This window comes from Rhinolophus ferrumequinum, chromosome 27, assembly GCF_004115265.2.
Source record: "Rhinolophus ferrumequinum isolate MPI-CBG mRhiFer1 chromosome 27, mRhiFer1_v1.p, whole genome shotgun sequence".
In the NCBI taxonomy this organism is placed as follows: Eukaryota; Metazoa; Chordata; class Mammalia; order Chiroptera; family Rhinolophidae; genus Rhinolophus; species Rhinolophus ferrumequinum.
The window spans coordinates 19,540,625-19,567,207 of NC_046310.1; the positions used below are offsets into that span (position 1 = coordinate 19,540,625).

General features: G+C 37.2%; 1 protein-coding gene across 1 annotated transcript in view; it reads right to left on the reverse strand.

Moving 5' to 3' along the window:
* FMN2 (formin 2) overlaps positions 1-26,583 on the reverse strand; it is a 331,660-nt gene that overhangs the window by 139,881 nt on the left and 165,196 nt on the right. The window contains exon 8 of the mRNA XM_033099694.1: positions 6,086-6,147. Within this exon, the coding sequence (XP_032955585.1) occupies positions 6,086-6,147 (62 nt within the window). The remainder of the gene's footprint in view (positions 1-6,085; positions 6,148-26,583) is intronic.

Here is a 26,583-nt window from a genome sequence, read left to right on the forward strand (position 1 = left end):
GAAATAAATCCATGCATATACAGTCAATTCATCTTCAACAAAGGTGCCAAAAATACACAATGGGGAAAGATAGTCTCTTCAACAAATAGAGCTGAAAAAACTGGAAGCCACATAGAAAAAAATTAAATTGCACTCTTATCTGATGCCATATGCAAAAGTCTACTCAAAATGGACTAGCAACTTATGTGTAAGAGCTTCAAGTGTAAAACTCCCAGAAGAAAATGGAAGGAAACGCTTCATGACATTGGTCTTGGCAATGATTTCAAGGAGATAACACCGAAAACACAGGCAATAAAAGCAAAGATAGACAAGAGGGAAAACAATATTTGAAAATCATGTGTATGAAAGGAGGTTAATTTTCAAAATATATAAGGAACTCTCACAACTCAATAGCATACAAAATAACAACACAATTTAAAAATGGGCAAAAGCTATTTCTCTAAAGAAGATATACAAACAGCCAACAGGGGTGAGAGTGTATAAGTTGACAATTTATTCCCAAATGGTACAGAAAAAAAAAAAAATCTTTGTACTATATCTGTAACTTTATTGAATCTTTGAGATTCTTTCCAAAGATAAAATATAAAATTTCAAATCATTGTGAATATAGTAGTATCGTTCTGAATTTGACAATTTTTAAAAAAAGTATTTCCTATTAATTTATTTGCATGTAAATTTACAGGCATTTATTCTGCTTCATTTGGCATAATCTTCTGACCCTTGAGCAAAAGGATCGATTTGACTGGAATTATATGGTACACAACCTTTATTTCCCCTAATCCTACCATTTACAGTTTGACAATCACTGTTATTTGAAGTTCTTTGCCCACTTATTTTTACCAAAAAAAAAAAAAAAAAAGGAGGCATAATAGTACTGAATGGTCTACTAGAAAACTCTTTTTTCATCAACTTAATGGTTAAAAAAAGTTGATGTTAATTAGAAATCCTATTTAGAAATGAGCAAATAAAAACTGTAAAAGAACAAATAACTTATTATAGGCATGTATCTGTTAAGCTGTGGAGCTGAAATATGAACAAACTTCTTCTGACTATTTTATCCCATATTCTTTTCCACCACACAGTGCTGTCTCAGCTCCTCCTGGGAGGCTCTGTCCCATTATTCCCCGGAGGCAGAAAATTCTGTTTAGGAGCGCAGTCTCAATGGAGGTAAAGAGGTGTTAACACAGCTCTGAGTTGAAAGAGCCACTCTGTGTCTGTTTCCTCTTTTCTAAAACGGGTTAGATAAAAATAGTACTTCTTCCTCATAACTCGTAAGTAAGTCACTTAGAGGATTAAATTAATGAATACATGTAAGGTACTTAGAATAGTGCTTGGCACATAATAACATTAAATTATTATCTTTTCTAAAAATTCAGATCTCCTGTTCTTCAAATGATCAAAACTCTTCTAAGAACTTAAACAACTGGAAAGAAGGGATTTAAATAAATGTATTTTTCACTGATAGGGAATATGTATTTCAAGTCTCTCTTCATTTAGGAAAAGTCCCTTGCTTTGTTAGAGGTATATTAATAAACAACTGGGGAGCCTTTATCTACTAGTGTTATATAGCAATCAAAAATCACAGATTTTTGCCTCAGCATTTACCCCTAAGAAACTGAAGACAATTATAGGCAAATAGGTCAGCAGTAGTTTGTCCTTAATGACTCAGAATTCTTAAAGTATGTAAACATTTTATATCCTCGCTTACTCTTCAAAGATTCAACCAATATGCTTATCATCACTTTTTATATATAGCAGGATACAGTGAAGGATGACTGGGCTACCAGATCCCACTGGAAAGAACTGTTAATTATTTACCACGTGACAGTCTCTTAAGTTATTACAAAGGAGGCGGATGCAAGGTAACAGCATGGGACACTGAACTCACTCTCTCCCAAGAACACATCAGATACACACCTATATTTCATGTAATTTCTCCTGAGAGACAACTGAGAGCGAATTAGAGAGCTTCTGTACAACAAATTGGTGAGAAAGACCACATAGAGAAGGTTGGGAAACTGTGAGAGGTATTGGGAGATGAGGGAACACTCCAGGACAGAAGGATCCAGGGAGCACCGATGATTATATTGCCCTACACTTGGAGAGCGTGGGCGCACTATCCAGGTTCTTTGGCAGACTTGCAAGACTGCTATATCGCATCCCTAGCCTCCTCTCCTAGAGCTATGTCCAGCAAGAACAGGAGGGTGTCATAGTGCAAATACGGGAGCCATTCCACTTGGAGACTGATTGAGCAGGTATGGCAAAGCACTACTGCGGCACACACTCAGTAGGTGGCACGAACACCTGGTGTTCCCTGACCCAGAAAAAGTGCAGAACTAATAAAATGCTGCAGTACTCATGTTACCAAAAAAAAAAAAAAAAAAAAAAGAATTACAGGCCAATCTACCTGATGAACATAGATACAACAATTCTCAACAAAATACTAACGAATTAAAATCAACAATGCACTAAAAAGATTAACCACAATCAAGTGGTATTTATACAAGGGATGCATAGATAGTTTAATATCCACAAAAAAATTAATGTGACACACGACATCAACAAAACCAAGGGTAAAAATCATGTGTTCATCTTAATAGATGCAGAAAAATAAATCCTACAATATTCGACATTCATTTGTGATAATAAAAAATACTTTCAACAAAGTAAGTTATAAAAGTAACTTACCTCAAAATGAATATGGCTATCTATGACAAACAGCTAATATCATGCTCAATGATCAAAAGCCGAAAGCTTTCCTTCTAAGATCAGGAACTGTATAAGGATGCCCATTCTCACTACTATTATTCAATATAGTATTGAAAGTCCTAGTCACAGCAATCAGACAAGAAAAATAAATAAAAGGCATCCAATTTGGAAAGGAAGAAGTAATACTGTCACTATCTGCAGATGACATGATACTACTATACATAGAAAACACTAAAGAATCAACCAAAAAATTAAAAGAATAATTAAATGAATTTGGTAAAGTAACAGGATACAAAATTAATATACAGAAATCTGTTGTATTTCTCTACACTAATCATGAACAATCAAAAACAGAAATTAAGTAAACAATTACAATTACAATTGCATCAAAAAGAATAAAATATCTAGGAATAAATTTAACAAAGTCGGTGAAAGACTGTACTCTGAAAACTCTAAGACATTGAAGAGGACACAAGTAAATGTAAGAATATACAGTACGAGTGGATTCAAATGATTAATATCATTAAAATGACCACACTATACAAAGCAGTCTACAAATTCAGTACAATCCCTATTAAAATACCAATGGCCTTCTCCATACTAAAACAAATAATTCTAAAATTTACACGGAACCACAAAAGCCCACAAACAATCAAAGCAATCTTTAGAAAGAACAAAGTTTGAGGTATCATGCTACCTGATATCAGACTACTCTACAAGGCTATAGTAATCAAAACAGCATGGTACTGGCCCTAATCCTGCCATGTGGACAACATAGATGACCTAAAGGGTATCATGCTAAGTGAAGTAAGTCCGACAGAGAATGATAAATACCACATGACTTCCCTTCCATGTGGAATTAAAAAACAAAACAAAACACAAATGAACAAACAAAACAAAACAAAAACAGACTTATAGAAACAAAGAAAAGTTGAGGTTTGCCAGAGGCGATGGAGGTGGAGGGATGGTGAAATAAGGGGAACGTACTCAACAATAGTGGGATAATTTTGCCTGGTGACAGACTTACTAGACTTAGTGTGGTGAGCACATTGTACGATACATGTGGAATCACTATGTTGTATACCTGAAACCAATACAATTTTGCATGCAAACTATACTTTAATTTTTAAAAAGTTATGACAAAAAAAGTGAAAATAGCAGAAACAGAGGCGTAATATAGATCCTTACTCCAATGAGTATTAATCAGTCTGAGTAGGAAAAATGGATTTGAAAACCATATAATAGCAAGCCCAAAGGAGGTCTTAAAACTACACTAACTCTAGGTGTTGGGATATCGCCATGAATAAACAAATATTTCTGCCTTCTTTGGACTTGCACTTTAATGGATGTTAATCAGGAATTAGCATGAGTTCTATTTGCATATAAATTATCTATGTGCATATACAATTATCTATTATGTACATGGATTCTTTAAGTTCCTCTACTGAAGACGGCTGTTAGTTCTACCTGAACTAATATTATTGTGAGCCACCCTCACCAAAAAAAGTAACTGATTTCCTCACACAAAAAAGTCTGAACCATTAAGCTTAATAACAACAACAACAAAAAGAAAACCACAAAGTTTACCAATGCCAGCTAATACTTGATCTATTTTCATGGACAAGAGGATAAGAACTTAGACACAAATTCTAGGAGGTTATTGAATTAGTTCAGAGTCAGAAATTGATATTTTGTAAAGTTAGTTTACTGTGAGTGGCTAAGAACTTCCAAATAAGATACTCTAAATCACTAAAAATTAAACTTCCTTCATGAATATATTTATCCTCAATTTCTGCATTTTTTTCTGTATATATTCCTACACATGGATATATCAGGTTAACTTAAGACATTTATATCTTCAAATAATATACACATATATTCTATATACATACATAAGCATGTGTATAGATATATACGTAATATATGCACACAAAAATAGTTTATATACACTGACATCATACATTATTAGGACCTGCTGAAGAAATTATTTTATCTATTATTTTTCCTCATCTCTTCCATATGGGGCTCATGGTTGGGAGAAGGTTGGTATAAAAGATTCAAGAGAAATGAAAATTTTCTATAACGCTAAAATGATTATATTTTAAATATACATTTCACTGGGTTATTAATATAGTAAATACGTGATTTATTTCTTCTAGTTTTCCATTATGTAGAGACAACTACATAATAATAAACCATTCAAACCTTCCCTCTCCATCTTCATTAATGACTTGGTCTGACTGAGAGCCTATGCTCACTGTGCTGACCAGATACCAACTCTACGCTTGATCAACAAAATCTGTGCAATGCACTAAGAGAAATATTTTCTCTTACAAAGGTCTCAATCTCACAGGGGAGACCATGTACACATATGTTTAAAAAGCATCAAATTCAAGAGTGGACCAGCAGGTTGAATACACTGCCCTCTGGGAGTGGTCTGGGAAGAGAGTTTGCATCGTGCCACACGTGAATCTCCCAGAGCCAAGAAATCTTTGACTTCGTACTAAATAAGGCACGGACGAACTAAGGCCCCCAAAGAGCAGAGAAGCTTAAATACCAGGCAGAGTACAGGCAAGATCAGAAACAAACAAACAAGCAAACAAACAAAAACAACCCAAAGATATTAGAGACAAAATAGGACCACACTGAGACTTTCTCATAGATATTAATCAAAAACACTGAAAAGAGCATTGCTTTTTCACAATGGGAATCGATGCCATTCGATGGTATTTAATGCCTTGTCCCAGCGAAAACCATTTCATGTATCACTGCGCAGAGCACACTTTGCAGTCACGGACAACACCATGCTTTGGTCCCTCTCCTCTGACACCTTACACTTTTCCTGCCACCTTCTTCAGAAAAAGTGCTTTTAGAAGAAATCCTGAATGTCCTGCCAATTAGCAAAATAAACTGCGGCAGTTTAGAGAAACGGAGCCAAAATGAATTAAATCCCAGCTACACCACATTAGCTCGGTAACCTTGAGCGAGTCATTTAAACTCTCCGTGCCTAAAGTCCCTCTATGTAAAATGGGAGTAATTATAGTACCTGCCTATAGTTTTCACATGAAGATTAAGTGAGTTAGTGCACAGAACAATACTCGACTCAAATAAACTTCCATATAAGTATTTACTATGATTACAGATAAAAAGAGGGAATGTGAATGACCTCATATACAGCATGCTTTGAACTCACTGTCTTTAAAACTACGAACTGCATATTTGTCCAATATGTTCCTGGAAAGTACTTTAACAAAGCTGTACTTACATAAATTCAGTGCGCCCAAATCAAATTTCCTTATTAAAGCAACGAGTACAGATATGTACAGTGACACAGTTGTGTGTGTAGCATATGCTCAAAGTTCCTTCTATTACTCACATTCTCGTAGAGTGCTTGAAGAGTCTCCAGGTCAACCACAGAATTGTCCAAGTTCACAACAGCTGTAAAAGAAAAAAAAAAAAAGACTATTAATGGCCATAAGCCAGCTGTGAAAAGATGTCTGGCCACCGTGAGCAGTAGTGACCATCTCCAGCCCTGAGAAGGTGTAGGGGATCTCACTTCAGGTCATTCATTGGTCCCGCCACAAAGACCAATCCCAAGGGATTTGAGTGGGGTCAGGGGGAAAGTGTTAAGGTTTTCACTTGCTTCACAAATACAAAGTCTCATGAATATGGCCCAGTCAAAGATAAACTGTGAGTGTCTTTCAAGGACCAACTGCATGAAATTGAAAATTTTGTTTAACATCAGAAAATCAGGCAAATCACTCCCGACACTGCCACATTCTTTTTTTACATTGATAAATGCTCATATCTACCAAGGTACTTAAAGACATATGACAAAGGTTAATTCTGATCACTAAACTGATAGAATTAAGATAGAAATAATAGACGTATTTCCTGTTATAAATCTTTAAATTGTTGTAATGAAAGAATAACTCTTTGATTATACTATTCGAATTAGCACAGACACAAACTACCACCCATGCTTACACAAGGAAGACGTGGAATGGATCATCAAAAACTGGGAGCATATCCTTAAACAGTTTTTTGGCCTGGGAAGTGTAGTGTATTTTGGAGTCAGTGTGTTTTATAACTCAGTTTGGACATAGGTTAATCAAAAGCATAATGCATTACCTACATACATATATTAGCTAGAAATAAGGTGAATTTGTCCTAATCAGATTTGTGCCAAGTAGCCAGGGAAGCTCTTGTGAAATGAAAGATTTCTAGAAGAAAAAATCACAAAGTGGATAATCACAAAGTGGATAGATAGGTTTTGATAACTAAGGCATTTTACAATGTCTTTTCTCTGAAAGCTTAAAGTACACGAGACATTTTCTAGTTGACTCTGGCAAAATCCCAAGAAAGAATTACGAAAGACAAGTGGGAAATTGAAGCATACGATGGATGAGAATTCTAACCAAGATAATTTAGCATTTCTATTTGGAGCTGGGAACAGAGCCCAGATCCAGCAACAAATATTATAGCAAGTGGAATATGATATCCCCATCCTAATAATATTCCACTATCTCCATTTCTTAAAAAAAATAGGTCTCACGTATCAATCTAAAAATTTGATTAAGATTCTCATACAAATCTTTTCACTCCTTAGACCACATAAGGCAAATATATCACAAACTGTTTAATGTTTCAAAGTAGTAAAAACACAGCCCAACTAACTTTGACCATACTTCAAAAACTGAATAAAAAGGATTAACAAATGATTTTCACTGAAGGTAATATGGCTATAAATAATGTAACAAAATGCGTAAAACTCAAATAAAGCTAGCAAATCCATGTATGAAATTACTCCCTTTGGATCAGTGCAGCCTACCCCTTAAAGAAAATCTTACAGTGAATCCAAAGGTCTCTGACTTTGGAATTCATTAGTTAATAATCCAGTATTTCTACATTCCTCTGGTGATACAATGAGACTGATGGGAAAACCACGAAAGAAATGCTAGTAGTCAACTTAGTATATGATTTCATTCTCGGAACAAGGAAAAGAAACACACACAATAAAATCTTTCAAAGATTTTTCTCATATTCAAGTCAAAACTCATAAAAGATACAATTGTCTTCTGACTTTATCCACCATTTTAAAACATAATATTATTCCTACAGATTTTCCCCACATGAATCCTTACTTGTGAATATACTGAGTTTCCTCATCTTTTAATCTCATGCAGTATCAGGTACCACCAAATAACTTAATATAATGTCATAAGGTCCTAACCATAGATATATTGTCCTAAGCAAGTCACAAAAGTTTCTAACCCATGAAAACTCATTATTTAATCATCCACAGGAACTCTCAATGGAAAGCAACACTGTTACTATTTCTCCATACAATTTTACACTTGAAAGATACTAACGCACTCCAAAAGGGAATCAGCAGTTTCGACAGAACGATATAGTCATGCTTAAGTAGCTGAAAATAAGGAAGATCAGATACTGGCAGATAGATAGGAAATAAAGGTAAAAGACATCATTTGGGAAAGGTTAAGAGTATTGAGGTAATCTATTTTCTCACCATAAAATGGACATTTTAACATTTCAGAAATCAGGACTTAGACTTAAATTCATAAATTTTTAGTGGTATCTTCCAGTGCTCCCTCCCTTAAAATCTGTGATTAGGGAGATGGGACGTTTCCAACTGATAAAATTCTAAAATGAAGGAAATAATATAAAACATTCACACATGAACTCATCAAATGCAAAGTGTGTCTTATAATTCAGCATCTATACTACCTCACTGGATGGGTTAAAAACTACTTGAGTAACAATAATTTAAAACTGGAGCTATTGGACGTGGATGTGCTCAGTTACCCAGGCCTGAAAAGCTGCAAACAAGTGGTTATGAGTGGAGCCTCCCTCCACTCTATCAGGGTGTGTGTGTGTGTGTGTGTGTGTGTGTGTGTGTGTGTGTGTGTGTGTGTGTGTGTGTGTGTGTGTATGCGTGTAAAATTTTTTAAAGATGGAAAAAGATTAAAGAAAAACGATACTCAAAAATTTCTTGAGTCCATAACAATATTTCAGTCTTTCTTGAGAGAAAAACACTTGGGTATTGAGATTATAGCAAGGTGACAGTCCCTTATTCCCTCAAAAGGGAATACAGTGTTTATGGAATAGATCATTGATGTGGAAGAAACATAGGCCATGGTATCAAACCTAACTGGGTTTAAATTTAAAATTTGATTTGCTGCTATATTCCTTCAAGTACGTTACTTGACAAGTTTTCGTTTCTTTATGGGAGAGAGGGGAGAAGGAAATAATAGAAAATATTAGCAATGCTTTGGGTTTTTTGGGGACCAAAGGGAATAGAAAGTAAAAGGATCTGGCATGTGGTTGGTTAACGTTATTTCCCTCTTCGAGTTTTCACAATAGTCCAACTCTTCTGGCTCTAATAAGTCTTATTATCTAACCCAAACTTTTAAAAGTTTCTATTTTTTCTTTCTGTTTGTGTTTTAGTGCCCTGACATAACAAAGAGAAAAATTCCAACTGTATCTATACAGGGTTGGCTGGCATTCTCAACCTCAGTGATGAGCTATTAGAAGTAAATGTATAGCCTGACATACAGCCATCGGGGGTTGTGAATTATACTCTTTTTTTTAAACGTAATATTTAAACTATTAAGCATCAGACTTAGATTTCAGAACATAAATAAATCTAACATTTAAGATATTCAGTGATAAGTCTTTACTACTTTACTCAGATCACTTTATTCTCTAATATTCAACTACATGCTAATGTGATTATACTTCAGATTAGAGGCCAAATATTTCACACTCGTTTCCTGCTCTTGGCTCTAAGACATACAGGAACACCCATCATTGTCTGGGATTCATCACATTCCCACCCATCCATTCCCCTGCAGGTCTATAAAGCAGTTCTAATTACTTTCCTATTATGTATGTATTACTTCAATTTAACCAAGAAGCATCTGTTCTGTTTTATGTGGAAGGGTGTAAAGCCCAAGGAGGTGTTGCAAGGAAACTCTGGCCTCTTTTGAACATTAAATGACTATTCATTTATTTGTAAAATATGCTAACTTACCAGGATTAGAACATATGGAGAGTTTTATCACTCTCTTTAAATAACCTGTAAATCACCGTGTGTGTTAATAATCTCTCCAGGCCCAAATGGACAGCAATTTTTATTTTTAAGCCTAAAAACTTTGTAAATGCCAAGGACGTGATCAGGAAGTAGAAGAATATAGTACTCTTTCTGGCTTTTCTACAGACAGGCTGTGTGTCTTTTATCAAGACACTAACTTTCTCTGAGGCTTTATCAAGTGGGATAATAATATGTCTGTAGCATATGTTTATCATGTGCAAAAAAATAAGCAATTTTATACTAAAAAAGATAATTCAAGAAGCCTCAGAATAATGTAAGTAATTAATTTTAAAATGTATATAATCTGCGAACACATTGGTTAGAAACTAGAGACAGAGCTGAGAATGAGCTAGATTAAAATTAGGTTCAAAATTAAACAGTTGCGTTCAATATTCAAAACTTGAGACCATACATAGGTCTTTCCTTCAGGAAGTCCACTGGTACATACTCACTGAGATCCACTGCCCTTTTCATTAAATCACGTTGTCACAAAATGAAAAGTGAAACGGCCTATTTTAGAACTCCAATAGTCAACCTAACCTAAGAAATTGAAAATGTCTCAAAATAAAATATCCAAAACAAAACAAAAATACCTATGTTTTACTTTAAAATATTGCATTGCATAAAGACAATTACATAAAGAGCAATTCAAAACAACCAGGGACTATAGACCCAATGTAGAAAACAGCTGTATGCTGGACACATGACATTGTACACACATGTACACAAGCAGGTGACAGTCACATGTCTATATCCCATTCCCTGAACACTTGGTCTTTGCTTCACAGTGACCTTCTTCAACACAGAAATGTGGACACACTTCTTATTCTCACCTTAAATCACCCACAGACTAGAGTGCAACCTAACATATCTGTCTGTCTGTGTGATAAAAATAATTCTGTACTCCCAAAGAACTGCACAGAAAAGAATGGACTGTACTTCTAGAGCTCATGTTAAAAGAAAATCATGTAAAATGAAAGTTTGCAAAATGTGAATTAGCCAAATTTGTATGTGTTGCACACATTTTCAGGAGCCAGAAAAATAGTTTGCTTTATTGGTGCAATTCAATATGATATGATTATTCCTGTTCAATGCAACAGTTTAAACTATACAACATTTAGTGCCTGACTAACCCCAACCTTGGATTTTATTTTAATCTGGGGTCTCCACCATGGGACAGTCCTGGAGCAGCCTCAGGGCTGCCAGTGGGGGCCCTTTCCCTCCACCAGCCCTGAACACTTATCCCAGCCACTGGGGTCTCTTGCCTTAATCCCTCCTCCCTCCAGTGTGATGTGCTAAACTAGAGGTAGAGACCCCCAAAGTAGAAAACCTAATGGTGTTTATCACCAAGAGTATGAGTTACCCGTTTCTGCATAGCAAATTACACTCAAGCTTGGGGCTTAAAACTACAAACATATCTCACAACTTCTGTGGGTCAGAAATCCAGACGCAGCTTAGCTGGTGCCTTTGTCTCAAGGTTTCTCACAAGACTGCAATCGTGCTGGCTAGGGCTGAGATTTCATATGAAAGTTATACAGCAGGCTCCATTCCTGAGCTCACGTGTTTGTTGGCAGAGAGGATTCAGCTCCTCAGACTGAGGGCCTCAGCTCTTCAGTGGCTATTGGCTGAAAGCCTGGCTCAGTTTCTTGCCCAATGGGTCTCTCCATAGGGCAGCTCACAAGGCAGCTGGCTTCCCTCAGCATGAATGAGAAGGGCATGCAAGACAGGGCCACCTTCTCTTGGTAACAGAATCTTGGGAGTGACCTCTGTGATATTCTATTCATTGTTGAGTCACTAAGTCCCACCCCCACGTAAGGGGAGGAGATAACACAGGAGCATGAAGACCAGGAGGTGGGCATCTTTGGAGGCCACCTGAGAGGCTGCCACCACACCAGGTTGCTAATTCATGGCTGTTTGTTCCGTGGACTTCAAATCCACTGGTGCTTCTCTACTGCTTTCTACCATGCATTAATTTTATTGATGTTTTTGCTTTCCTATTAGGCTCCAAGTTCACAGAGGAAATGGAGAGGCATCATAATTCAGTGGAAAGATGTAATGCACTAGTCAGGAAAGCTGACTTCCTTCCTGTATAAATGGAGCCCATAAATCAGCTAAGCCTCCTAATCTCTGAGATAAAGATGATATGAAATACGGTATAGAGATACATCGGGACATGCATATGGACAGACCCTTCTCTCAACATTTATATGATCATACCCAATTTACTGTATGTATAAGAACCTAAGTACTTAAGAAGCTTTGGAAAACATCTTTGTTCAATGTTGAAAGGTCAAAATAGGCTGAGGTTAGCAGTCCTGAAAACAAACTAACTTTAGCAAACAAACTGGATATTCCTTGAGATCACCCTGATTTTCCTTTCATAAACAACTAACTTCACCCTAGTTGACTTGATAGTTCAAAACATAAACCACAAAGATAATAATATGCAATGTTATATTGTCATCTGACAAATAGCTCTGGAAGGCATTGGGACATGGTGGAGTCACAAGTCAAACTGGGCCCACCATTTATTATTATTATCTGTGTAACCTAGAGTGCCTCAATTTCCTCATCTGAAAAATGGACCTAATAAGAACTCTCACCCTACTGGGATTTTGCCGGAGATTAAATTATACAAGCGAAACACCTGGAAGGAGTGCCATGCACGTAGTAAACACTCACAAAATATTGATTGGTGGTGTTATCATTATTATGGCCCCTTTAACATTCATATATGAAAAATATTTTACTAATATCTCTCCGAATCAGTGTCTTGGTTGAGAAATTTTAGACAAACTAGGCTGAAAACATTCTCGGCAAAAAGAACAATGACAGTTTCCGTTATACCGATAGTAACATGGGAAACTAAACAAGTACCCACAATGAAACCATCAGCACTGATTTTGGTTAAGGTATATGGGAAGGGAACAGAGTCAGCAGAAGCTTAAACACAAAATGAGCGCAAATCAGCCTGTATTTACAGTTCATGCCCTCTTCTCACTGACAGAGGAAGAGAGAGTGCAAGAGCTTAGAGAAACCATCTTTATCCCATGTGGAATTCAGAAGCCACAGGAAAAGCTAAGATGAAGTTAGCCTTGCAAATTGCTGAGAAGCAAAGACCTTTGTTTGAGTAGAAACTCATCTTAAGTAGCAGAGATCAGAAACATCTCTCTTTTAAAATACTTCCAGGCTTGTCATCATATCATAGCTACTGAGAACCACGATTTTGTAAGAGATCTCTTCAAGGAATTGTGAGCAGCTTGTCATTATACTTTAAAATCAGGGAAAAGGATATGTGTGAAGTTAATGTCTACTTTATACTTCAGTGAATCAAAAAAGTTTACCTTTTGGGGGGAAGTAGTTGCTATTCAATTTATTGGACAATATTTATTATCTTTTTAGTAAATGTAATAGAAAACACTTTAGGGATCTGGAGACATCAGCTCCCTTATGTAGAGGAGCTCACAATATGGTGAAGTGGGAAGACATGAAGAAATGATTACACAACAATATGAGTGCAAGGCAGAGCTTGTGCAAATCAGAGACAAAAAATGGAATAGTCAGGCGGAAAAATTCCTCAAAGTAACAGTTTGGAAGTGACTGGCTGATAAATGGTCAAAATCCTAAGAGCGTCACCTGACATTCAAATTGCTTCATTTTATTTTGAGGTGAAGCATCTTGGATTCAGATGGCAGAGTAAATAGATGCATCAACATTCTGCTCTCTCCTAAAGTTCCACTAAAATTACAGTTAGAGGAAGGAATTCATAAGGACTGAAAGAAAACAAAAGTGATGACAGCAACAAAATATGGAAGCTAGTTGTACCTTATTCAGCAGCCCTAACATGCCGAATCCACAGGTGTCAGTGGGGACACTGAGAACCAATCCTGTAAGAAACTGTCAGCACCAGGTATCTGTCCAAATGAGGGTCCAGGGGGAAATGCCAGAAATATGGGGCACTGGGTGAATGGTGTCAGTTACATCTCCATTGTGAAAATTCTCTCCCCAACTCTGTCAGGTTTATTTTCTTCAGAAATTAAAACAAAGTCTCTGGGCAAAGAAACAGTAAGTACAGTTGTAGGCCAGAGGACTCCATCGAAAACATGGGGACCATATGCAGTACTCCATGTTGAATGTAGAACCTCCACCTTCAGCCAGCCGTCTTCCCCATCTTGGGGCATGAAACACTGCCAGACAGACCTTTACTACCCCAGGCCAGAAACTGGAAGTCTCTAGGCAATCTTACGACCCCATGAGGAAAGCACAAAAGACAGTTTTTGTGGTTGCCCAATAAATAATGTACCCAGGTAATGCTATACTAAACTCAAAATCAAAAGGCCTTACAAGGGGCCTCCGGCCCTCCCATCAGCTTTTACCTCTCCCGCTTTTAAGGTAGATAGCCAAGGATTGAATCTTCTGCAGAAAGCCTCTAACATAGATGCTAGAGACCAAAAATCAGGAAAAAAAGCGGGGGGAAAAAAAGGCAGTAAACGCCTCCATAACCTCCAAAGGTTTTCTAATACTCACTGTCCCCATATTATTCTCTACCCTTTTCTTCTTAATCCCCCCGCCCCCAGCAAGCTTCGGTTTTGATTATTGAGTCACTAGCAATTTCAGTCCTGTGAAATCCAACTGCACAATTCTCAGTCCCCAGCAGCATTTGACACAGTTAATAATTCCGTCCTTTTGATATATGTGCTTAATTTGGCTTCTAGGATGCCACTCTCTCTTCCTTTTCCTCCTACTTATAACGTTCCCCACTCCTCCATCTCCTTTGCTGGCTCCTTCTCTCCCTAACCTCTTAGTTTTGGAGGGTCCTAGGGATCCTCATACCACTTCTTACCTCTGTCTACACTCACACCCTTAGGGATCTGACCCAGTCTCATGGTGGGTGTGAAATCCTCCTCCATTTTCATCTCCCGCCTAAAACCTCCTTCTTGAACTCCCAATGTGCAGAACCAACAGACTTCTGAGCATGCACACATGGAACTCTACCAGGTAGACCCGTTCTGCGCATTCTCCCTTGTCTCCCATGGAGACTCCATCTACCAGACGCACAGAGGGGCCGCCTTTAACTCGCTTCTTTCTCTCCCTTTTCACATCCAATACTTTGTGAATACTGTTGGATCTCCATTCCAAATACACGCAGACTATGACCTCACCTCACCACTCTCATTACTACCACCCTGTTCCCAGACACTCCCAACTACTTACTGCCCGGATTATTGCAACACTCTAGTTGGAAAAAAATGGTCTTCAAACATAAAAACATGGTGACAGAAATAGAAAAACTCAATAGGAAATATGTAAAATAATTGTGAGGGAATTTCCCAAAAGTAGATCAAAAAGAGAAAAAGTCAAGAAAATTAGACCAATTCTGGGAGGCCAACATCCCAATAATAGAGCTCTAGAGAAAAGAAAAAAAAAAAAAAGAGTTTTGAGGAGCTCCTGAGAATAGATCCCAGTGAGTTCAACAGTAAAAACTACAGAGCCACACACGCCCTGTGACTATGTCTCTGCCAGGTAAACAACACCTGGCTCACCTCTAGCCCGGCCAGAAGCCCTGGCCCTGATAGTTCCCATGGTCACAAAACCCACTCAGGATATTGCCTGCTCCCCAGAAGGATTCTGGGAAACTTCAGGGACTCTGACGCTGGAAGAGAGACCATAACTCAGAAACCTTTTTCAGCTTATCCTCTCTTGGATGCCTTTATCTAATAACAGAAATATTTCTCTCTTCTTACCCAACTAGATTTGTGGTTGTCTCTAGGTTTTAAAACAGCGAACAATATAAGATTGAGGAATACTCATACAAGTGGATAAAGCACAAGGGATTAACACAAAGTGAGAAAAGTTGGAGAACAGAGAGAGATTTAAAAATCACATATATATATATACATATATATATATACATACATATATATATACACATACATATATATGTGTATATATATATAATCAGGTAGAATTAAAGTTAAATAATAGCTGAATTCCAAAACCTTTCATTTATTAGGAAGTAAAATGAAAGAAACGGACTACGTGGAAAACAATGTTATTCATTTATGCTGGTTTATACCTTAGTCCTCCCCCGGCTTAAAAGTTTGGTTCATTTTAGGCTAATCGAGGGAATGATATCAGCCCTTTAGTTAAGGGTACAGTGATGAACAAATTTGAAATATGAATAAATGCTTGACAATCAGCCACTTGACAACATGGCAAAAGTGTTACATATATTTGTACTGGTTAAAAATTGTTTTCAACTGTAAAAAGAATACCTGAGGAAATAATGACAAACAAATTTGAGACAGGTTGGCACTAATTCAGGGTCTAAAAGAAAAGTTAGTACCCCAAAAATGCAATGTTTTTTAAACATCTTTCTCTCATGTGGAAAAAAAACAGAAAGCTGCCACAGTTCCATCTGTCACATTCACATTCCAGGAAAAGAAAAAGAGAAAAGAGGAAAGCAACAAGAAGGTATGTGCAATGATTGTTAATTATGAATTCTGAGCAGACTTCAGCTTATGTCTCACCAGTTAGAATAGTCTCCTATGGTCATCGACAATGAAGCGGAGGCTGAAAAGTGTGGATAATGTGGACAAATTATCACTAACAAAATAGCAATTTCGAGCTCCAGCCTAAGTTATCTCTGAAACCCTCCCTAAGTAGTATATAACTACCTACCATGGCTCCTGGTAGTCAGCCCTTGCTGACCTCTTGATTCCACCCTTAACGTAAGTACAATTCACCTGATACATTTCAGATAGTCCTTCTTTTGTATATAAGTTTGTGCTCTGTACCTCCAAGTTGACTTTTCAAAGCCTGATAGCAGGGATCTTGTCTTAGATACCATCAACTCACACCAGAGTGTTCTACATATAGTAGAAAACTAAAAAATCGTATCGGGCGAAAAGCAAGTCTTGACCGAACCTCTAGTTTAGAGAGAAGCTATATAGCTAACCTGAAGAGAGACACACTACAAGTCATGTATTTGCATTAGTGGTCCCTTAAATCCCCAAAGGCAGCCACACCTGAGAAAGCAAAAGCCAAATATTGTCAAGGGCAACAAGAGCGGCTGCAAACAGTCCTGCATTGGCATGACCATCACGTGATAAAGGAAGGCGGAACCCAGGCATAAGGAGAGCAAAGAAGTTATTTCTAGAGGACCACGCCTCCTCTTCCTCCTTCACATCGACAGTCTGTGGGGGATGCAACCGGTCAGTTTTTACTCATTGAGGAGTTTCTAGTGCTACTGTAATTGTCCTGCCACAAAGATATAAAAAGGAAAAAAAAAATTAAAACAGTTTGGTAGAAATGCCTCAAAATATCATCCCTAAATTTTATTTGGAACTCTATAAAGCATAGACACCTTTGCATTTGGATGACAACTGAGTATATATATATATATATATATATATATATATATATATATATATATATATATATATAGGCATTCCTTTGTAAGGAAATACTCATGCATTAATCCCCAGCTGAAAATCTGCATACCTGGGGAGTTACTGTAAAAACTGTCAAAATGTATTACTTCACAAAAGTTTCCTAACGGTGCAGTCAAGCCATTTTTAAAATTTTGTTTGGTTTGCTTGTCTTAACGCATCCAACACCTATTAAAACTAACATTTCTCCGAGAAAGGAAGACACTTGGTACCATGTTCATCTGAACAATTCACACGACAATAGATGAATGCGACATTTGCAGTCCTCACATCCGCCCACCAAACATGCTTGGAGCACCTGGGAGTGGGCCTGTCATACGTGCACACAACACAGGCACGTCAGCATGGAAGACATGACATATATGGCAAACACACCAGTTCTTGAATAATAAATATTTCAAGTAATTCTAGATTATCTAAAGACCATAATAAATTAAATGATAAGTATACCAATAGCATTCTTTTTTTGATTCCGAATTAAAATAGTGGCATTCCATTTCTTATATTCCTAAGACTTCAAAATTTTATTATTGCACTTGCCACTCAAGCTCCCAGTTTATACAGTAACATACTTATTGAGAAGCTTTCATTAACCCAAATAATAACTCAAAAGTCTTGGTGTTCTCCAAAATTACTTACCCTTAAACCTCAAGCTTTGGATTCACACAGGCCTGAATTTAAAACACGGATTTGTGACTACCTATTGTGTGCCTCTTGGAGAGACTCAGGAAGCTCTCTGAGTCCGTTTATTCACACGTGAAATGGATATATTGATGATAATGTTGATACCGTCCTCCAGTAATTATTGTGAGGCTTAAAGGGAATTCCTCTATTTCAGTCCTTGCAGGCACTCAAAAATGGAAGGTTCTCAGTCCTCTCTAAATGTCTAAATGTCATGTATACCTTTGTAGATATGATGGCTCTTATAAAACAAAATTTAAATCAGAAAATAAGGATGTATATTTCACAGGATTGTTTGGGCCTCAAAATATGAAGGACGCACACCAGAATACACACATCCATATCCAGTGAGCTATTTCCCACTTTACTAGAGGCTATACTGAAGTACTATGTGGAGATGTGTTTTAAGGACAGTGGGAAATGGGGTATTTTCAAATCAGCAGGCAGTGTATAAATTACTCAACAGTCAAGAAGTGCACAAATGTCAATAATACTCGAGAGGCATTATTTTTTAAACTGACACTTAGAGATGACATTTGTCCATGACATATAAATAAAAATTTGCCAGTTCAACAGTGTGATGTTGAAAGGGAACCATTTAACTGTAAGTCAAAACATATTCACTTCAGAAACACGCTTTTAAACATCAGCAATTGATGCAACACTTCCAAAACGTTTGTGTTCCTCTACAAAGAAAACAGAATATCCTCCTGAACACATCGTTCATTCATTCATTGAACAAATATTCACCGAGTTGTAACTCTGCGCCGGGCACTCTTCTCAGATATAGTGGTAAACGTAACAGACACACTTCCTGACCTTGTAAGCATTTAAACCTTATTAGCAAACAATTAAAATGCTGTATGCCCTAGCAAGGAAACTAATTGAATTTTCATGATATCCTACAATTTAGAAATCACACTCATTGATACTATCTCCTCTTTTCAGGCAGTTTAACCTGGTGGGGTTTTGTTGTAAGGAACAGACAGACAATGAAATGCCGGGATTCTAGATTTTGTACTTGGGCTACAAGAAGAAAGCCTTTCCTGTTGCAAAAAAATAAATCTGATACTCAATCCACCACTGGTACAGCTCAAACATACTTGCTTATACAAGGTTAACGACATAAGTTACTGATTAAGTCAGTAGGCGTCATACACCTATGGGCCTTGTTTATAAGAGCTGTACAAGCTAAATTGTTAGAGAACAAATGCATTTTGTTTGAAAGTCAGCATGCCGCCTTCTTGTCTAGGCAGGGGAAAAAAATGGATACCAAGACTGTAATCCTTTTGGAATAAAATCTTTAAATGCAAACATGATTGCCACTGTAGACTGTTTAATCTAGCGATATTGTATTTCATTTCTGTTTTTGGAGAGCTTTGTTGATTTGACCATACCAGTCCGACTCAGGGCTTATCTCAACTGTTTAGATAAGGTTTATTTGACTTTGGCAGGTGACAAAATCTAGGGTGTGGAACAAAGGAGGTAGAAAAAAAAGACTGGCATATTCCCAGATAGTGTTTATTTTAAGCATAGTGTACAGATGAGCAAATAGTTTCAAACAACGCACTGTTCTTTGTGTAAAACATCCACTGTCTGTTGAATGTTTTCTGTAAACCAGCGCTGCAAAATGTCCTTTATTGGGCATGAGGGCCTTCACCTTCGTGCTTAGGTAAACATTTATGCTCTCGTAAAGTAGAGCTCAGCATGTATCCCTGAAAATAGCGCCCTAACTCGGAGGATCACATTTGCCACTGTTTTCTAACACATGCTCTAACACAGTGTTTGATTTTATTAGTAATGCAACCATATCTATTGCTTCATAAGTACAGAATCAATCAGGAATTTAAAATGTCTATGCCAAAATAACTCATACAGATATTAAATCATACTTTCTTTCGGTGTAATTCTATCTGACTTTGATGTCCTACTTTGAAAGAAACCCAAAATAGAAAGCTTGAATTTACAAACACTATGATTATGGGGTTTTTTTTATTCCTTTTTAAAAATACTTCACCTAAACAAGCACCTAAATGGCTTCCTTCGTATATTACATATTAGCATTTACATATTGGCAGACATGTTGCGGTAGGGGAGGGAACCAAGAAGTTTAGTCACTGAAAATTAAAAATGCATCAAAAATATAGAAAACTTAGTTGTGGACATAATAACACATCACTAAGAAGATCAGAGCTTACATACCAAAACTTGACATGTAATTCTTTTCATTGTATTCCAGAGATGACTGACTTAACAACTTGTGCCTCATGACTATGTTTCCAAAATACAAAAAATAAGAAAAATCTAGAGAACACACATGATATTTATAATCATGTCCTTGGAATAATTTCATGGTTTACTTCAGATGTAGTCAATATTTGCAAAAATGTGATGCACTGGTTTATGTGTCTGTTAGTCATCCTTTGTCATTTGTTCAGCTAATGAAGGTTTTTCTTTTTTCTCTCTTCGTGTGTATATCTGCATATAAGGATTAATGTGTCATCGTCCAGAGGAATGAGGGATCAGTTAAATATGGGGAAGAGTTTCAAACATTAGGATTTCTCTGACGTCATTTTAATAGAAAGTTGCTTGTAAATAAAATACATGCTTTTCAAATATAAGATGGAATGGCCTCTATTCTAATTCATCCACTCACGGTTTTGAGGTTTTGAGTCCAGTAACTACCACCCACTGCTCCGTGGCATGCCTTGACAAAGGAGACTATCAACTTTGCTTCTCCCAAACCCCTTTTCTCCTTTATTACTTTAAACACCCAGTGACAAGCAGCACTTCTGCAGCTGCAATGCACCACAAATTTTTATTTAATTGGGCAAGATGCATTCATCCTTCTCATAACTTATAAATTCTGTTTCTTAACTAAAAACAAAAATGTATTTATTGTCAGAACTTCCTGACATTCTTTTATCACTGGCCATATGTGCTAATAGTAGAACAGAGGATGGGAATCATTGCTTAGAAAAGCTTTAAATGGAAGCATCGGTGGGAGGAGAGGTTTAATCTGCCTTGGGCACCATGAATTTTCACTACAGATCTGTTCCATCATATAGTACAAGTTCCGAGTCTCATCTCTCTCCCTTCCCATGACTAGATAAATATTACAGTTCAAGCTGAGGGTGCTTTATGGATAATAAATGTTTCTTAAAGACTCCATCCAAGGAACTAAACTAAAATCTAGGAACTTTCTCCACAGTCCATACGTCCTGCCTTGATTGACCAGGAACCTCCTTCCACCATCACAAAATTTTGCACGTGATTCTTCCTTAGTTGCTCCTGTCCTTAAATAATCCCACGACAACTTGGACCATTAACAAAATAACACGTACTTCAAATTTCACCATTCCTACATTTAAAGATTCTTTTGCATTTACATTTGTTCTTTTCTTTCAAGGTGTACAGAGTCCGTCTGAATGCATCTGCATCGGGGAAATGGTTGCTGGTGGCTAAAATACTCTGCCAAAGAACTTAAATTTTAGTCTCAGCTGAAATTACGGTCCTCGCTGTTTGGGAAGAAGCAGTGTCCTGTTACTGGACTTCCCAGAGAAATCACATCCCTTTCCCCTTCCCTTCTTTCTAGTTGAGGACCGATGAGAGTAAGTAAATTCCTCTGCACCTGCCAGCTACCACTAAGGAAAACTCCATCTGTCTTCCCGAATTCCTTTTTGGCACAGAGTGAAAGAGTTAAAAGTTGAGACTAAAAGTTAACTCCCCAGACTACATCATATTTCAACACTTTAAGCCTTTCACTAAGTATTCTGAAATTACTACTCAAGAGTATCACAGATGCTAGGAAACTGATGTCATTTCTTTGTGACACCCAGGCCTTCTGCTACGTGCAGGGGATGATAGGAATCTTTTCTTCCAGAGATTACGGCCAAGATAAAAACAACCGATGCCAGTTCACACTGCTCTGCTACAGTAAGGCCAGGAACCCCAAAGCCTGTTTGCAGAGTTGTAAACTTAGAGAGTGGGTACTGACCAACAGGCATCAACAAATGTGTATTATAATAGAGACCAGGATCAAAAGCCCAGAGATGAGTGAATTCCATTAAGAAATAAATCAAGAATCCATCTCAAAAATACAAAGTGTGCAGTTTTAGAACTACTCAAACATTTCCATTTCAAAAAATAGCAGGACCTGTTCAGTTTCATTTAAATAAACTCAATATTCTCAAAGTTATTTATTTTTACCAAACATCTAAATAATTCAAAAGCCTTAACTCAATTAAATAAGGTGATGTTACCAGATCCAGATACTTAATGTTGAGGGAGGCCTAACCTTTTTTATTTTTAACGTAATGTAGGATGAAAAGTTTACTGATGTGCCTTTCAAATCCCACATTGTAACTAACCATTAGGAAACTACCATTTGTTGAGTGTTGGGGTAGTATTAAGAATATAATATCCATCATAATCTGGAAAAAATATCAAAGTACTTCTCCCTTTTCAGCTACTTGTCAGTGAGGCCAGATTTTCTTCATACATTTCAACCAAAACAACATATAACAATAGAATGAATGTAGAAACAGATAGGAGACTCTGGCTGTCTTCTATTAACTCAGACCATAAAGAGAGTTAACAAAATGGAAAACAATTTTGAGGGAGGCATCACCTTGATGAAACACATTGCTATTCTCCATTTATTAAATTTTTTAAAACGGCAGAAAGACATAATGTAACTGCATTGACATACAGTAGTCCAATCCTTTGAAGATACAGATCAGAACAATCACTCCTCTGCATACACCCTCTAATGGCATTCCGTCTTTCTCAGGATAAAACTCGAAGTCCTGAAAAGGCAACAAACAGGCTCTCCATCATCTGAACACACACCATCTCCACCCCTGTTATTTATCCAAACACATCTCAAACTTCCCTCTCCCTTGCTCACTCTCTCCAGACACACCCAGCAACTGGCTGTTAACTTTAATATTCAGGGAAGACATGGTTACCTCAGGATCCTTGCACTTGACCTTCTCCCTAGCAGGCTCGCCCTCTGATATTTCCAGGATTCCTTTCCTCACACCCTTTAGATGCCACTTTCTTATTCGCTCCTCCCTCACTTCTCACTTTGTGCTCCCTTTTTGCATTCTCTGCTTTGGTTTATTTCCTCAGGGCACTTATCACCATTTGACATACCATACATTTTGCTTCTTTATTTGTTTGCTTTTTTTTTTCCTCCCCTGCTGGAATGTAAGCTCTACAGGGGCATGGATTTTTTTTTTTTTTTTTGTCTCTTTTGTTTTCATTTCTGTATCCCAGTGCCAGGAATGGAACATGGCACAAAGTAGGTTCTCAGTAAATTTCTGAGTGAATAAATAATTAAATATTGGAAGAAATAAAAGAACAAAAGAAGACAGTAAGAATGAATAAATCACGATCCCCCTGATATTAAGGTCGATGCTGACATCTTTCTTTGAGGTAAGGACAGGGGCCAGTGGTTACACCAGTAAGACTGGTGGGTCACTCTAATACACTCTACCACTCACATGAACTATGTTACGAAGGTCATCATAGTTTTGGAATGCATTCTCCTCTTTATCTCTCGAATTGGTACAGAAGTGGGCCATAGAGAGAAACCCTCGATTCTGCAGCTTTCTCAAGCAAAACACATCCGAGCATTACCTGAATCACAGAACTGACAGCAAGACAGGACAGGTCGTTACAATAGAAGGAATTTTGAAAGTAAATCCTCTAGTATCCATCAAGTGACCTCTTTTACAGGAATTTTTTTCTTTCTATGTGTCTCGACTATCTACCTTCTCCACTCCCAACATACACAATACGAAGGTGAACTCTAGCTGGATGGCACAACACTAGAGGACAGTGCTACAAATAGCAACCGTAGTCGCCAGCCAGTAGACTGGTTTCTAGTTATGAATCATGGGTTAAAACAAAAAATCATGCACCATTTCTGCCAGCTTAAGTCACTGATGCAATCACTACCATTGAGAATGGTACAGGAAGTACAAAATACAGACTCTAGATCCAGACCCACTTGTGTTTAAATCACGGCCTCACCACTTGCCGGTTAACTTTCTTTAGCTTCTCTATTCCTCAGTTTTTTCATCCCTAAGATGGGGATAATAACATCAATACCTCACAGAATTATTGGAGGCCTTATAGTAACAACTTTATATGCCTGCTACTATTATTATTTTACTATTATTATTATTATTATTATTATTATTACTATTATCAGCAATTATCGAACCTTAAATTTGGAATCATGAAATATTAGAATTAAAAGAAAACTTGCGGGTAATCGTTTTGAACGCCGTGCTCAATTTAGAAATTTTCTCACAACTTAATGCATAAGGACCTCATAATGTCGATAACACAGAGAGAAGCCACCACCTAAGTTCCACCATTTCCTTCAATGCAGCTGCTATAGCTTGCAGTGGCTCAAACGGGAAAATCATGCCTTTATAACATATCACAGCAACAACAGAGCTCAGACAGGGAATGGGGCATATGGTTTTTCATGGTAAGTTCTTCTGTGCTATTGGATTTCATCATAATCATGCGTGTATAATAATTTGATGAAAACTGTTCATTAAGTTTACTACGTATTCAGAGGTACTTGTCTGAAAAGTGCTACCAGGGAATCAGAGTTCTGTCTGCATTCGTGTTTGACCATGAAGAAAGATGCAAGAGAGTCATCAGCATGAAAGATCACTACTACAGGTATGCTCAAAGATAACCCACAATTACGTAACTTTAGTGTTGTAGTATTTTTACCTGATGTCTCAGGACAGTGGGATTATTGAGAATAACTGTGATTGTATTTCTAGAATGTACCACGTAGGAATAGGACACAGGTGGCTCCACAAGGGAAAGGTAGAAAAGTGCCAGTCATTTCTTCCTCTCCTCATCACCAGTACTCACACAGAAATTTGAAGAAATCAATTTTGAATTACAAACATGATGCTAGTTATCAAAGGGGCTTTCCTTTTCTCCAAAATCGCAGTCCAAATTTCCATCCCTCTCAAGGATTATGCAAAAGGAATGGTTTTACAAAAACCATACCTTTAACACACAGGGGTTCAAGGGTCAAAACTGATGGGATTAATTACGTGCTCCCACTAAGTGTTTGCGCTCAAACTTGGGCTCCATCTCCACACCTGCTCCATGCAGTAACTTGGGCAATTCCTTGAACAATCACCCAATGACTGTAAAGAACAGAGCCAGCCACCCAATGACTGTAAAGAACAGATCCAGCATTATAGGGCGAAATACCCTGCGCCGAGCTACAAGGGGCTATGTCTCCAGGCTTCACAGAGCTTCCGTCTAGTGGGATGGGTGCGGGGGCAGCAAAAATAAACAAATACTTGATACATAATTCAGATAGTAAGGGCAATAAAGGGAAAAAAAACAAACAAACCCATAGCCAAAGCTCACAGTTTTAGAACGGTCTCAGCTATATTTCTCCTTCCCATAAAAGTATCATCAGAAAGTCTAACTATGGAACAATGTCATAAAAATATAAGCTACGTTTAACCCAGGTTTTTCACTGAATCTGTAATGAAAAACTTATAGTAATACTTCATTTTACCTTGATTTAATCATCGGTGTGTGACTTAAAATGATTTATGAGGTCTTTCTTTTTATAAGAAATTCTAAGTAACGAATTCATATTTTAAATTAAAACATATTCTGATTTTAAATTTCTAAAAGTAGGTTTTAATGAAAGAGTACCTATCTCACATGCACTTTACTCCACGACAAGGCTGCAATTGATGAAAAGGTTACACAGCTCACTGGATGGAGCCCACTTTCTTCTCAAATTTCTAATTCTAAGTGACTTCACATTTCAATGAAAACCATTCACTAAACCTCCCAACAGCATTAACTACATTTTTAATGTCTCAATAAATAGAATAAACAGGTCTTAAAAATCCCATATCCCATGTGAAGAAAACACTTAAAACAAAGGTGAAAAAGGTATACGAAGCAATTTCTAAGTGAGCCTTGTAAACTTGAGTTTCATAAAGAAACCAGACACTCGAAAACCTACTTGGAAGAAAACATTGCCCACGTTGAACCCAATTTTTGAGAATATTACAAAAATAAACAAATGCTTATGGATAAACTTTCTTATGGTAATTAATAGGCAAGCGAAAAAGCTTGTGTCTCCAAGAATGAAACCAGAAACTCTATGAAAAAGACCTGGAGTTTGTAATCTACAACTTGTTTGGTAGCAAATTTCATGAGAAAAACATTATTCAGTGGCAGCCGACAGGGTAAAAGAATTGTTCCATGTGTAGGCTATCAAAATACAGGGGGAAAATAAAACAGCCTTCAACGTTCCTACAGCTTCGAAAGGGTATTTCCAGATTTATAAAGAAGTATTCTTATACTTTACACTCATAGCTGAAAACTAGTTTAACTGTCAGGAAAATGACACCAAAGCAAGAAAGAGAAGCATCTGTCCACATCTCTACTTAGATTCTACTGTTGGCCCTCAGCAAGATGCGTTTCACCAACAAAGCCAAACTCCTTTCCATCGCTACCTTTATAGAGAGGAATGCGGAATGGGACTGGCTCCCACAGCACAAAGAGGAAAAAACCACACAGTTACGGGAGACACCAGCCTTTCAACTTTCCAAA